General features: G+C 37.8%; 2 protein-coding genes across 2 annotated transcripts in view; both read right to left on the minus strand.

Annotated features, from left to right (window-relative positions):
• The window catches only part of S100A8 (S100 calcium binding protein A8), a 238,774-nt gene that overhangs the window by 212,100 nt on the left and 10,269 nt on the right, over positions 1 to 16,405 (minus strand). The window lies entirely within an intron of this gene.
• Positions 1 to 16,405, minus strand: part of SPAG17 (sperm associated antigen 17) — a 131,297-nt gene that overhangs the window by 100,267 nt on the left and 14,625 nt on the right. The window contains 2 exon segments of the mRNA XM_059675513.1: positions 13,471 to 13,554; positions 14,136 to 14,276. Coding sequence (XP_059531496.1) covers positions 13,471 to 13,554; positions 14,136 to 14,276 — 225 coding nt within the window.

Consider the following 16,405-nt stretch of genomic DNA (forward strand, 5'->3'; position numbering starts at 1 on the left):
CAGGGCCGATGATGGCTTCTTCCTCTCTGTATTGCCTCACAGCATGTGAAATCTGTTTGAAATCACTTAAAGCAAATATCCCCCATTCTGAATTTAGACAATAAAGGGTCCTCTCCCATTATCAGGAGAAATCTGAAAACAAAATTACCTAATCATTTAACTTTAATAAATTCCATACTCACAAAACACAGACAATAAAAATATGATTAAATAGCTAACCTTATAATTTTTTTATGTTTTTAATTGATTTTTTAGAGAGAGAGGAAGGGATAAGGAGAGAGAAACATCGACTAGCTGCCTCCCACATGCACCCTGACTGGGTGATTGAGTCACAACCTGGGCATGTGCTCTGACCAGATTTCGAACTGGCGACCTTTTGGTGCACAGGATGACACCCAACCAACTGAGCCACACTGGCCGGGGCCCAACCTTACAATTTTTGCTTATCAAATTGACTAAGATAAAAAATACACAGTTGAAGAGGATGTGGTTAAATTGGAAGTATTAGAAGGAATGCAAATTGGCACAAATTGTCTCGAATGCATTTTGACATTGTGTCAAGAGCTTTATAAAGATTTATATACTTTGACTTAGTAATTCCACTTCTTGAAAATTTTCATAAGGAAACAATCAGGGTTATAACTATTAGTAAATAGTCTAAATTTAGCAAAGGGGGTTGGTTAAATGAATTATTAAATAGAGACATGCTTTCTATTATATAGACACTGAATATGGATTTAGAAATAGGCTAACATCATATGTCGAAATGACATGATAGAATGCATATATTATATAATTCCTATTGTTTAGAAAGGAGCATACTCTGAGTGGTGGAATTTTTTACAGATACTTTTTAAGTACCCACCATTTTATAGGCTATGCTCTTTCTATCTTTTCCAATTTTTAAAAAATTAACATGTATTATTTTATAGTAAAACAGCTGATAAATTATAGGTGCAATAGAAATGCTATACAGCAATTAACTGTTTTTAACAGCACCACCCCCCACCCTCCCAGAGAATTCTCCCTGCACACAAATTCTAATAGCTCCACCCCTCCTCACATTACTCCCAGCTGTGCATTCCTCAATGGCTCCCATACCCACAGGACCAAACTGCTCACTCCTTAGCAGAGCACACCGAGACCTCTATGACCTGACCTTGACACACCTGTCCAGCCTCACTGCTGGCTGCTCCTTCCACTTTCCTGCCTGCACTTGAGGATACCCCCTGCTGAGACTTCCTTGGTACACTGTGCCATCTTATGTCTGCCTTATTTTACATGAACTGAGTCCTTTGCCCAGAATTCCCCCTCCTTCATTACTTCCTAAATCCCCCATTCAATTTTTAAGTCATTTTCCTAAAACTTTTCCCTAAAAACTTCAGAAAGCTTTAAGCATTGCTCTATGTCCTCGCTGCACTTTTTAAACTTCTTTGTTATCCTAGGCTAACAGAATTGCTCATTTCCATATCTGTTTTCCAGGTTGAAGACTGAAATTAAATATAAAAAAGTCAACACACAAATCACGCAGACCTTCACAAAGGCACTGCGATGGCGGGTAACATCAGCCAGCCCTCCTCAAGCCAAGCCAGTGGGTTCAGAGGCTGGGAAAGCAAAGTGCTAGTTCACTAACTTAAGAAGTGACTGGTGCCACAGAAAGTGCTGAATATGCCCAAAAGACTGTATATATAGGACAGGATTCATTCATTCTTTTAGCCATTTCACAAACATTATTCTGTTCCCCCTGTGTGCTAAAGTCAGTGGCTTTGGTCTTCAATGCAGCCCAACACACGCACAGGACTAGCCACCAGGATGGGGAAAATATTAGAGCTCCTGATTATATTTATCCTTATTTTGTCCTTTTTTGTTTTAATTTTTGAGGATGTTCTATAATATTGGTAATTTGTTTCTATTCCCGTACATTTTTATCTCTCTGTATACACACACAACATACATAGAATAAATGCTCAATTATCTTTTTAGCTGATGGGAAATGTGACCAAAATAGCTTGGAATTGCTAGCCTAGAGCACAGGGTCTTTAGGGAATGAGTAACAATGCCTCTCCTGCTCATGCCACTCACGAGGAAGTGCGGGAGGCAGACACAAACAAACCACCACGGTATAACACAGCAAGATGAATTTGCCTAAGGACTTCCAAGAAGATTTCATAAAAGAAATGGCATTTGAACAGGGCTATTTGGCTGATAAATGAAAACATCTACGTCTGAAATTTACACAATTCTATTCAACTTAGTGCACTTTGCACTTGGGGAGAAAAGGGTAGAAGTGAATTAGAGCTACAATGACTAAAACGGAATGAGCTAGAGTTACCACAAAACCGTGGCTCATCCAAATGGCGGAAGGAACAGAGGTGTATGTGTGTGTTCAGTTTTGGAGCAAGTCGATGAGCTTGGATATAGATGTTCTGAACTGCGCAATCTCTTCCTAATGCCGCATCAGGTCTAGCCCCACTTCCTACTACTCTCAAAACACCCCTAGCTCCCCTAGAGAACATTGCACCTTAATTTAATTTGTTTTCTTGTTGTATTTTAAAATTTTGTGCAAAGTGGTCAGTATTCTAAGTGGGGATTTTTATTTATTTATTTATTTTTTTGCCCAAGGAATGACTGATAAAACCTAATTCAAATTTCCAAGGGTAATGTGTGCTCAGAAGCTGGTGTTTGGAACAGTTCTTTCAGAAACTTTAAGACAAAGGGAAACACCTTCTCAATAACACCACTGGAAAAAACTCCCGGGGCTGTGCTCTTTGGTTTAGATAAATTGCTAAACAGGTTAAACTCAATTGTTAGCTGCTTGACTACAGGGACTGTGTCTCCAAGAGCATGGCCTTGACTTTGGAGTCAGAATGCCTGGGTTCTAACGTGGGCTCTGCCATGATTAGCTGCGGGTGGTGGGTAAGCAGTTAACCTCTTTGAGACCCTGTTCATTTGCCACATGAGAATAGTAAAAGGGAAGTCAGCTTCACCAGGTTGTTGTTGGGATCAGATCTGACATTGTGTGTGAAAAAGTTTTGTGTTCCTACAAACATCTTCCAAACATAAGTTATTATTCTTGTTTTGTTTAAGGGTCCCAGCAAAGAGGACTGTGTGAGATGTCATGTTCCATAAACTATTGATTCGAAAAGAAGACTGGCTGCCTGGCTGAATGAATACGGAAGGGGCTTAGTTTCAACACTCATGGTTGTGCAGAATTGCTTCTGAGACTTACATCATTACCTTAAGCCTTGGCCCTTGCTAACCCTTCAACCTTATGAGCATGACTTCAAGGGCCAGTTTTTATCTCTGTGAAGTAGATTCAAGCTGAGAGGATAGGAGACATGATGGGTTAACATTCTGCAAAAGGCAGTTTCATTTTACTTAAACCAGGGTTTTATGGACACTGCGCCTGAACTCAATAGGCTGGTGCGGGGGCTATTTTTGGACAGGCAGGATTTCCAGCACCTCTTAAATCACATCACGCGGCTATTGCCGGTTCCGCCTACACACAGGGCGGGCCTGCATACATAAAACAGGACACCAGCCCCGGGTGAGACCAAAAACTCTCCCTCCCCCCCATCTGATGACTAATACTTGTCTCTGCTTTCAGAAAGAAAGGGAAAGCACCATACACAAGCCTTACCAATCCAGTACGTTTTCCTTTGCCTGCTCCAAAAAGGGGGGGAAAGTGTGTGTGTGTGTGTGTGTGTGTGTGTGTGTGTGTGTGTGTGTGTGTGTGTGTGTTCCTCCAATGGTTGAGAAATCTGAAATGAACTTCTATGGGAAACCTCTGACAATGCTCTGTAGATAGTTTTACGCAGGGAATTGAAACAAGTTGGCAGAAAAAATAATATTTTCTGGGTAATTCAAAGCAGACATTTTACTGGAGGAAAAGCAAATCAGAAATTTGCTGTCATCCTTGAAATTTTATTAGTTACAAAAAGTAATATATTTGTCCCTTGCATTGCATTCAGATAGGATCCATCCCCCCCCCCGCCCCAATCATATTCCTAAAATGAATCTTTGAGAATCCAATGCAAGACTAGCTTCTCCTATAGGACACAGAACCCGACAGTGATGCCTGTGGCTCACATGTCATTGGCTCTGCCCTTCTTTTCTGCAGTTCCAGAGGTAAATGGAAGGGTAACATTATAAGACTTGAAATAACTAAAATAATTAGGTATTCCCTCTGATAAATATAATCTAATTAAACATTTCCTGATGAGTGAGTGAGCCAAAATGCGTTTGTCTTTTTCATAAAAATTCTTGATAAAGGCAAATTAGGAAATGATAAATTTGTTAGATTTGGACTGTAGTGTGGCACAGGGCACTATGCAGAGGATCCTGTGGGCCTCGCTCACATGTAACCCAAATAAGTATGAAGCTGAAATACGAAATTTTAAAGGAAGTGGTCTATTGAACAATTTCACTTTTTCTGGGTAAGAATTTTTGTAAGGTTGGTTTCCTGTGATTCAAACTCCTAACCTTATATATGTTTATATATTTCGGGAATCAATATAGTGACCATATTTCAGTTAACTTACATTATCATGCTACTAAGGTTTGAGGGTTTTTGTTTTTGCCAATCATGTTTGTGAAATAGAAGAATGGATGAATTTTAGTACATAAAGCTCTATCTTAGATTCATCCATTCAAATTAATATTTACTAAGTACTCAATATGTACAGTAGCTCTCCAATAAATATAAACAAATTTTTCTCTAATAGTCCATTCTCCCAGCTTTAGTTTGGTATTTCTTCTTCCTTTCCTTGCAACCAAAGATTGAGGAGTTAGAATTTCAGAAATAGAGATCACATTAAAAACATATAGAAGCATGATAATTGTTACCACATTTTAATTTCAGCTATAGCTATACTTTCTCTCCCGCTAAGGAAACAAGGCCTCCCATATCTTTGTTGCATCTTTGACTGTTTGGTGAGTGTCCTGCCCCTCCCATTCCCCTCTTTCCAACATACCCTTGTCTGGGGACCATTACCCTTTTGGCTGAAAGTTGTGAACACTAAGTGAGGTCAGCCACAAGGCTCAATGAAGAACAGACTCAATTACAACCAGGCATTAAATATACAACTTCCATATCAGACTTGCTACAAGGTATTAAAATGCCATACAATGGCATGAAGCAAACCTATTTTTATAAGATTGTTGACTATGAGCTCCTGAGGGCAGAGACCACCAGGTCCAACTCAATCTTGTGCCTATTATCCAGCATGTGATAAGAAACTCGGTGAAATGTCTGCTGAGTGAGGAGCAGGCTGGGATGAGTATCTGCTTTGTCCCTTACCCAGTGTTAGGTGAGCAATTAAAAAGGGGAAATGCAATTGGATGATTAACACAGAGTAGGTTTAGAGGATTCTCATGCATCGGTTTTCCAATTCTTTTGGACCTATATTTACAGAAAAAAAAATGTTTGCATCACAAAGTACACACATACAACTGCAACCAACTAAATTTCATTGTAAACTAATGGGTTTTCAGCCAGTTAGACAACCACTGTATAGACTATGGAACCAAGAAAGGGAAAATGGAAGGGGCCAAAACTGTTAGTTCCCAGGAAGTACTACTGAACTGCTGTTGTTGAAAGGGTTTACTGTCTATCTACTCTTTGTAGTCTTTACCAGTAACTCTCACTAGTCCTCCTTTAATATGTTGATTCTTTCAGACAACAATACTTCTTTGATACATACCATGTACCAGCACTGAGGTAGGCACAGAAGAACACAAAAAATGAAAAACTACAAATCCCGACTTCCTTCTTGATATCTCCTCTTAGATATCTTTCGACATCAAATTTAACTGGTCCCACAGTATACTTCCAAACTTCTTCCAAATTTAGTCTTCTCTACTTTTCTCTATGTCCAAAATTATTTTTGTTAGGTAGAATAAGGGTCTCAAGGGTCTGGGCTATTATTTTAAATCCTATTCTGGATAGATGTTCAATATAGCCAGTATTTTGCAGACCAGCTGTAAACAGGATGAGCTTGACAGAACCCAGCCCAGTAAGTGTAGCCAACTGAACTCAACCTGTAATTGAGCAAACAGTGGTCAATTAGGGAGGCAGAGCTTTGGATAGGAATCCCTTTACTTGCTGAAAGTAAATAAAACTACATTGCATACCCATGTGTCATTTTTAAATAGAGCATCCTTCAGTTCAGTAAAGTTTTCACTCAGTTTCTTAAGCCAGAACTTTGGAGTCACTCCTGATACCTTCTTCCCTCTCACCCCTAATATCTCACATCAGCATCTTCTTCCTAAATATATTTTGAATCTGCCTGCTCGCTCTCTCTCGACATGGATACTCCCATGGCTTCCTAACTGGTCTCCCTCACTTCTATGTCTGCCTCCTGCTCCCATCCCAATTTATTCTTCATCCAACAGCAAGAAAATATTGAAAAACAAACAAACACACTACTCAGCTTGTGTCCTTCTCCCTTTAAAAACCTTAATATCTCCCAATTTTCTATTAAGTAAAAATGCAAACTTTTTCTTAACAAAGACCAACCAGTCCCTATAGGTCTGGCTTCAGCCCACCTCTCTCTTTTCACTCTCTCTTTTTATTCCAGGTAGAGTGGGCTTTTTCATTCTTCTAAGAATGAATCTTCCCCTTCCTGCCTCAGATTCTCTGCACATGCCATTTCCTCTGCCTGAATATTTTCCCTACCCTTTAGCTGGCTCTCTTTGTTATCAGTTTATCTCCAACACATTTTTTTCTTGTGATTCTCCCTGACTTAAAACAATTATCTCAATTCCTAATTTTATATATTTTTTCATATTTAATTTTTGCTTAAAGCCTGCCTTCCTCATTCAAATGTAAATTCTGTGACAGCAAGGAATCTATTTCATTCCCCAAGATAAACTGAACCATAGATTTGGTGTATAATAGGCACTCAAATATTTGTAGGATGTATACAAATAAAGCATTTCCTAAACCTTAGTGATTATCACTTGATGATTTAGCCAAAGCTATATAACACCTGTACTACAAACATAATATTTTTCTCTAAACTGATTGCAAACCAAGTTTAATTTAATTCTATTTTTTTAAGTCTTTATTGTTGTAAGATGAAAAAGTGGAGACTGGTTAATTGCCCAACAATGTGAATATATTTAGCACTACTAACTATACTTAGAAATACTTAAGATGGTAAATTTTATGCATGTATTTTTACCACAATAAAAATACCCTGGTCATAGATGTTTCTAGTTCTTTCATGCTTCCATGAAAAACTCCAACATTCACCATGACTCAGTAGAATTTTTAAAATATTAATCATTATTATTTCAATATTATTTAATTACTAATATTATTATTAATTATAGGTAAACTTAATTGGACACTCACTCTATGCCAGGTAGTAGGCTAAGTATTTCGTATTTATGATCTCATTTAGTCATCACTACAGCTTCATGAGGTAGGTACTATCAACAATGCTGACTTTACAAAGAGCAAACTGACATACAGTGGAGTTATATAACTTATCGGAGATTCCATAGCGAGGAAGTAGTCAAGAGTTAGAACCCAGGCAGTCTGCTTTGATCAGTGCATCTCACCACCGGCTTCTAACCTGATGGCTGCTATTCATTAGCTGAACCTTGCTCCATTCCTGTCTCTGCTTTTTGAAAACAGAACTCCAAGTTTCAGATCTGAGACACAAACATTTGAGCTCCGAGCCCTGGGAGCCCATTCCTAAACCAATAGAGCCCTGACCTTCTGCCTCTCAATTATGAGCCTGGACTTGACCTTCTCTGCTGGGCTGCTCTGTCCTCCTCCTTCCATGGGGGCTCAGGACATTAAAATGTTGTACTGCTCTTTTCCCCATCTTGACAAAATTAATTCGGTTGCCATCCTTGCTAACTAACCCTTTATAACTCTTTCTGCCCCTCTGATTTCTCATCTTCCCTTCTTTGGGTGAGAAATGCTCCCAAAGCCCATATTTTGGCACAATAACCCTAGGTTGTTTTTATAGTCCCAACGTAGTACTTCTTTGTAATAGCTCAATATTCCTAAATTTTGTTCCAAGTCATTATTTTACATTTATAAATATCAGATTGTATTAATTGGTTCCAGCTTTAAAAATGTTCCTCCAGAGGTTATTTTCTGCTATTTTGATAGCGGTTTCTAATCCTGGAGCACCAAGGCCCTGAAGTGGGCCATGTTCTGCAAGCATCCCTGAAGGGCTGGTGTGGAACGAAAAAGATATACAGATCCTGGGCCTTGCTGTACCCTTTGAAGACTATACTGGCCATAATAGCTTCAAAGAATTTCAACAAGTTCCTAAGACATGACCTTCCCTTTCCGAAAACCACGCTGGCCGGGCTTGCCTTAATCAAGCGTGCTTTTCTAAGCATCCTTTTACTTGATCTCCTGCAGCAGTTTTTAATACTTTCCCCACAAGTGAAGTTAAACTAACTGGCCTGTAATTTCCTGGTGTGTCCCTAAGCTCTATGAAATAACGGCATTAGGTTGGCTACCTTCCAATTCTTCCTGAATTTTGTTTTGTTTTGTTTTAAAATGCAGGATTGAAAAGGCCGGAGAATGCTTCCTGTCTCCCTTTTCCTTCATTTCTTCCATGACATACTGCTCCTTCTGTTCCCAGTAGATCTGCCATTTTAATAACTTCAAACCTCTTAAATGTTTTCACATATTATTTGTTCCTATCTCTGAAGCATGAGTTTCCCATTTTTCATTTTGACAAGGGCCACCCCCCAAAAAAAATAAGGGCTTGAAATTTTATTGAGTAGACTGTTAATTTGAGGCACTGTTTAAGAAATAAGTTTAGGAATCTGGAAAAGGGTGCCAATCAGATTATAATAGATTCTGTACTCCTACTTGTGAGTTATTATGTATACATGTTAGGGAAAAGAGCTGAGAAACATGTTATACACCCATGAAGAAGGATCAAATATGAAATTATTACATAGGGGGATACTAATTCAATGTAATAGCAAAGTATATTAAAAATGTGGTGAAACTAATTAGATCTGACAATGTAAAATTTGCATCTTATATTTTTAACTGCATATGGTCCATTATTCTCAAATATAGTAACAGAATATCTTTCCATATTTAATGACCTCCCAATAGGAAGAGCCATAGAAATATCTTAATTAAAATATATCAGTTAAAACATAAGGTTTTATTTTTTATTGATAGATATAAAGAGGAAATTTATTTGCATATTTGTAAAATTGCATTATATCATTAATCTTTACGATTGTCCAAGTCCTTTACTGTGCAAAATTGACTATTTTTTTTAAACAAGTGAGCCACCAACTAGGGCATAAAAATCTTTATTTTTATAGATCATTTTTGTTTCAGCAGGCTTTCGGTGTTTTGTTTCTGTGGTAACCTAATCTATCTTTTCTGAATAAGTCACAGACAAGCACAAAAACCACAGTCCATGTGTGGATGGAGGCCTTCCAGGTAGAGAGGTGCAACGATCACCATCATGAAATAAAGGAAACTATGGAGTGGAATCTAAAACTTTTAAGAAAGTAATCTTTGATTTCAGATAAGTGAGACAAACAAATCCCTGCCCAGTTGGTAGTTTTTTTCCCCATATAATTTATCAAAACCACAATGTCCAAGTCCAAACTTGGTACATCTCTCTTATAATGCTCATTTACTATGTATCAGATTTAATCACAAGTAGGAGAATCTGCATGTATAGTGCACACCTACATTTCTCATAGGTGACATTTCAGTTGGCTTTGCATGACCCTTAGTATTTTCCTTTTGGTCAGGAATGAGTATATGTGCAAATGAACAGGTCAGATTCTCTATGTGGGCCATAAAACATATACGGACAGACAGCTATTTGTGTATACTCAAAAAATAAATTTAAGCTCCAGGAATGAATTTTAAAGCATAGATTTTTCTCACTGTTTAAAATGTTTTCTCATAGCTTTCCATCTTTAGGATTTTAAAGCTATAATTAAAATAGGCATAGGATTACCTCTCCTAGTTAGTATATATTGTACCATGTAACTACAAATTTGGTATGTATTATCAGTCTTCTCCCACTCCTATGTCTTAGCTTGAACTGTTCCCCCTTTTTTAGAATGCCCTCTGCCACATTGGAATTCCAAGACCTACCCATCCAAGGGTGAACAGCTCTGAGCCCAGTGAAAGGGTATTGGGTTTGTGGAAAAATGGCAAAGCTTGAGGCAATGAATTTAACTACAATTAAATCCAAATTCTTCAGTTTTCTAATTAGTAGACTTTCTACATTCTCTTTGCGTTCATTTCCCTATATGTAAAATGAGGTTATTTATATTTTCTTTTAGAATTGTGATATGGATTAATTTGGATAATATATTTAAAAGATAAAAATTATCAGGACTCCTTTCCTTGTCCTGCCAGTACCATCTTCTCCACAAAACTCTCCCAACCCTAGCTAATAGCAATCTCATTTTCCTTGGAATGGCCATAACACTTCATCTGTTCCTCATGGACTTGACTATTTTCTGCATTGAGTTGTTCACTCATTTAACAAACATTTGTTGAATACCTACTATGTGTCAGGCTTATATTTTTTCCCTTTATTTCTTTTTAACTAGTTCTTAAGCTTCTGAGGTCAGAGTCTTTATAATATTCATATTCCCTCCTCCATTATCCAGATAGTGTTTGACACTAATGCTTGAATAAGAATATACTTGTTTCATATTTGGTACAATATCACTGTTGGGTAAAACTGGTCACTATATAATACAGGAAATATCTGTATTCAATTTCATAGGTGTCCACATCCTCAAAAAGGATTACATGCTAGAATTTGTAGTTATGTGTAATGCCAGTGCATGAGATCATCAATGTCTCCATCATTGTTAAATAATAATATAATAAATAAATAGCTAACATTCCTGAGACTAAAAAAGATTATTCTTTTCCTATTTCCACATGAGTCCTTGAAGTAGCTCTTGCAAGAGCAAAACACAATTTCCAAAAAGAGAAGGTGAATGAACAAATGGCCTGTAGTTATTATGCATGTCTCTGTGGAATTACATTAGCACAGATGTAAGCAGGTTTTTAAAAAACTGAGATTTATAAAGACTCTCATATATACAATATCATGGCTAGATGCAATTCTAAAGTTTCAGGGGAAATTACACAATTTCAGAAATGAGGCGGAGTGTACACAACACCAAGCCATCCAAACGAAAGCTTGAGCACATCATTCAGGAATGTGGTCTTTGCAGGCCCAGACATTCCAAGTGGTTATTGGAAATATGTAATGTGGTTCTGACACTATTTTACTACTTGTGGATGAACTGTACCATAATGAAGTTTCACTTTAATTTGCTGCTCCTCCTAATTGACCACAAGCTAGGAAACCAGAAAGCCAAATTGATTAGAACTGTGTTTAAAGTAAGAACGACTAGGCTCTGATTTAAGGCCAATGAGAATATCCTACAACTAGAGTAAATGGAATGGGAGTGCATGGCTTTATAATATCTATTTTGAGGTCTCGCTAAAAAAAACGCAGGTCTAAGAGGAAACAACACTGTGACTTTCCCATGCAACATAAGCAATTTTGTAAGAGTAGCTATTCTTTCCCATTGCAGTTTCCCTTGAGAAGGAAAAGATAAGACTCCCTACACTGGCTCCTGAAGAGTTCACCTGTGGCAAGGGGTTCACTTGCTATAGAACATGCAGGACATTCAGCAGAAATAGACTCAGGAGCAGACTGTCCACATGCCCTGAAAGCCTGGAGATCTCAGAAGAATTTAGCTTCTGGGCCTCTTTCATGGTCGCCACTCACAGCTACCTCAGGGCTCTCAGTAGGCATCACCCACAGCTTTTTAATTCACTTGGGATGAAGTACCAGGCGACAGAGTTCCTGACCAGGTCCTGAGTGTGGAGGGACTGAGATGGAAATGGGCCCCTCTGTTCCACATGTGCATTCTGTCCTTGGCTAACCTGACCAAGGGCCTGAATTTGTTTTTGTTCTTTATCCATTTTTGCTATAGTCACGGATATCAATGCTCATCTGCTGCACCCAAGGTTCAGTCTCTGTGGTGCTGCTCATCCGGCTTCCCTTTTCTTCTGCAACCATTAAAAACAGGGTATGTGAGAGGGTATGGGAGGCTGATTGCCCAAAAGCTCCACTGGAGGAATGTGGTAGAGCCAGATGTGAAATGGGCCTCCCTGAGTGAAGCATACACACCCAAGAGCCATGGCATATATTGGAGAGAAATGGCTTTTCAACTGAACTCTGAATTTGTGACACTGTGTGATCCTGCATCCCAGTCAAATGGCTATCCAGATTAGACTTCAAAACTAGCCTGTATCATCTCTGATTTTTACTGAGCATTTTTGAAAAATGAAGAGTCCTTTGGGGAGCTCCTTGATCCCAGGGTCAAGAACTGGACATGGGTTTCTATAGCTACTTCAGAAGAAAATTTCTAATGATTTAAATCTAGGTATCACTTAATGTCGCAACTAGAGCACACATACTCAGAACATCATAACAAAAGACAGTAAGTATATGTTATTTAACGCTAACAGCACAGAGCTTTCCCATGATAATGTGGCAGGAGTCAAAATATAAAACCCATGGTATTGTCAATCACATATAAACCCAACGAAACTTGTTGAGATAGCACTCAGGCAATGCTACAGAGGCCTTTATGAAATCATCCAAGACCTGAGACACATAAAAATTTTACTAGTCATCACTGAAATAAAGTACAAACAAGTTTGTCTTATAAAGATCCAAAAATCCTTGTGTTTTAGTCTACAGAGCCATAAAACAGTGCCTGATAAATTTTAAGTGATATTCTAATTAATCCCTGGATTTTTATAGTTTCTTGTGAGCTGTAAGTTAGTTATTAACAAGGCAAAGTGAAAGGAAACCCTCTTGTACTGAGTATGAGTTCTAAGTCCTTTGCATAAACCCACTAGTCAGCCAAGCCAGGTTTTGGTGTTAAGCATCTGCTAGAAATGGAATGCACCATTAATCTGAAGATTATTGTCATTTTCACATTGATTAAAAAGTAGGATGTAGAATGTGCACAAAGTTCACAAACTGATAGAAAATCATTCCAGGTGGCTCTGTCCTGTGCAGGAAACATTTTGGGGGACATTTTTACATTATGTCTTTGGTGAAATGAATACTTTTTCATACACTAATAATATGACCCCCTTAAATAATATCACATACTCAATAATTACCATGAGAAAGTATAACCAGACACTCTTGCATATAAAAATTTCTGATTTATATTCTTCAGTTGGATGCAGTGATGGTGTAGACAATCTGGGACAATTTTATTCCTAGAGAGGAATTTAGTTAAAAGGACGGCAGATTTTTTAAGTGCCCATCACCAAGAACAAACAGCTCCAATGAGAAACAGGGATTTGTTTTCAAAGAATGAATTAAAGTGACTAAAAGATTATTATTTCAATTCTCATTTTCTAAAATAAAAATATCTTCAATAAGTATGTCTACCTACCTCATAATATAAGGGAAAGCTAATGCCTGCAGATTGCTTTGACTTTTTAGATGTGGTTCCAAATAGTACATTTGCTTCTTCAATCTGTAAGAAAATTAAAATTCATCTATTGTGAGAAAGGCATACATAAAGAACAATTACATAGATATATGTGACTTTCAAACACCTAGGTGACTTGAGGCATTGGGAATCTAGCAAGGAAGAGCTATTCATGGACAAGGTGAAGTATTTATAGTCATTGTGGTCAGTGCTCAGTGACTGTATGAGTATGTGCCATCTGACAGGACTATGCTATTGGGCCCCTCTGACAGCTATGAGTCTCTGTAGACTTCAATCTTTCTAGTTAGACTTCCCGGAACATTACATAGTTTTATCTTTTATTTTATTGAACTTTCATTAAATAACTCCTCATATAACCTAGCAGGAGCCAGATAAGGCCTCAGAAATTTTTGTTGAATGGATGAATGTTGAATGACCAATATTCATGGACAAAAGATAATTACTTCAGATTAAACAATTCGAATTATTCTAGCTAAGTGTTTAAAATTAAAATAATCCACAAAAATTTACCAAATAGCCCAAGAATATGACAGTTTTATTTATTTTATTATTTTATCCTACTATTTTAAGAAAAAATATCTTCGAGGGAATGGGAAGGACAGTACCTGCTGGAGAATGTCTTGCCATGATATTATACTGAAGAGTCTTCGCTGAGGGACCTGGACAGCAAGGGTGAGGGCTCGAATGAGAAGATCGTCCTCAACCTGGTTTCCAACAACAAAAGAGACGGAGCCCTTCCAATCTTTCTGTTACAAAACCAAAAGAATTAGACTCTCAATACTCCTGGCTGGGTATTTGTGTGTCAATGGCTTCTACTGAAAAACAGAATAATATTTCCATAAATCTTACAGGGTGGTGGTGGGGGGGAGGGGGACGGGCGGGAAGAGATCAACTAATGAATATATTTGCATACTAGAGGTCTGATGCATGAAATTTGTGCAAGGGGCTCAGCCCTCGCAGCCCCTCACAGCCCCGGCCGGCCCTGGAAGCTCTGGCTTGGTCCGGAAAGTCATCTGGACCGTTGTCCAGAAGAATGTCTGGATGGTTGTTCTGCTGTTTGGTCTAATTAGCATATTAGCTCTTTATTATATAGGATTATATAGGATATGCATAACCCATAGACAGACAATAGTGCGGAAAGGCCTGGGGTAGGGTATGAGAGCAGGGTGGAAGAGGCCAATGGTGGGAAAAAGGGAACATCTGTAATACTTTCAACAATAAAAATAAATTTACAAATAAAACAGTTGACTTTATGTAGCCTATGTGGGTTCCTGATTCAAGTAGCCGCCAGGCGGCAGTATTGTGCCAAATTTCATGCCACTTGACAAAAACACAATTTTCTTGAGAAAGTAGGTCTTTTATTTTAAGGAAGACAACTTTTAAAAATGACACACTTTCACCAGAATGCTATCCAAAACCAATTTGGTGCTGGAAAGCAGTAGGTTCATATGTTACAAAATATACATTAAGATATAATCGCAAGTGCCAAAAACTTTGTTTTGTCCCTGATAGAATCCTAAGATTCTAAATAATTCTAGGAACATAGTAGGAGCTCAAGAAATATTTGTTGAATATTGGATAATATTTAATTTATTCCCAAATGGACTTTTATATGAGGTAAAAATGCAATCTCTGAAGCATTTGTAAAATACAAAACTAGAACCCATCTTTTTCTCCTAATCTAAAATAAGAATCCCATTGTTAATTAGTGAGTTCTTTCCACTCTTAAGAAATAGGCTAAAATATTATACTGGGACATGAATTTTTGCATTAAATGATTGAAAGCAATTTTACTAAAGACAAAATTCTTATTCAGTAATCCCTTTCTCTCTATTATAATTTCTATTGGGAAGAAGCAATTCTCTGGAGGAGATTAAGAATAGAATTTACTGAATTACTCTGCTGTGCTGAGGGAAGAACCAACATGCAAATCAGGCCTCTAACAGTCTTATGAGGAGATGGATCAAGTAGACAGGATATAGACATCAGGAAAGAGAGAATAATAAGGGAGGGCACTATAGCTATGCGCACTCTCTAGGCCTTAGTTTCCCCATTTATAAAATAAAGAAGGTGCCATTTATAAAATAAAGGGGTTGGGCATGGCAATATTCACTTCTCTCTAGCTCCACTCTAGAGTTTTGATTCAAACAGAGTATAACTCCCCCTTGCTGGATTCCAAAACAATGTCTAAGATGATTTGAAAAGATTTTACACAACTTAAATGAAATGCATTAATTGTATGTGGTTCTCTCTGGCTTCTCTCCACCTCTTTATCAGGGTAATGACAGAACGAGGGTACAGGTGGAAGAAAGGATCTTATGCAAATTCTTCCTTACCATCAAATAGGGATTATCACTAAACTCTCTTACTTCTCTCCATGGAAACTTCCTAACAATACTCACCCAATTTTCAATGCTACCACCAAAATAAAAACTACACATAAAAGCACAAAAATGTGTATTTTGCCTGCAAAGAGCATGTGTGTCGGTGTGCCTGCATGTGGGTGAGGCTCTGTGTTCCCTCTGTCATACTGAGTTTAAAACCTGCTTTTTTGCTGTTTGCTAATTCACCCCAGGAAGACTGAGCATTTGCTTTTTAAATATTCTGATTCAGCAAAGCAGGTATGATATTCATTATGCATGCTTTAGAAAAAAATTCCATTATCACAAATGAACTTCCTTTTAGACACCTTTCTTTTCTCTTGTCTGTCTCTCAGTCAAATATTCAACTATAATCATCATTGAAGGAGGAAAATCTCTCTCATTCTTATAATAAAGTCCATATGGCTCTTGAACAGGCAATCCCATTAATTTCCTAGAAGTCACACTTTCCATCACTGAAGATTTTAATGACCATTTCTATCCCTAGTCCCACT

The sequence above is a fragment of the Myotis daubentonii genome, chromosome 18 (assembly GCF_963259705.1).
Source record: "Myotis daubentonii chromosome 18, mMyoDau2.1, whole genome shotgun sequence".
Taxonomy (NCBI): Eukaryota; Metazoa; Chordata; class Mammalia; order Chiroptera; family Vespertilionidae; genus Myotis; species Myotis daubentonii.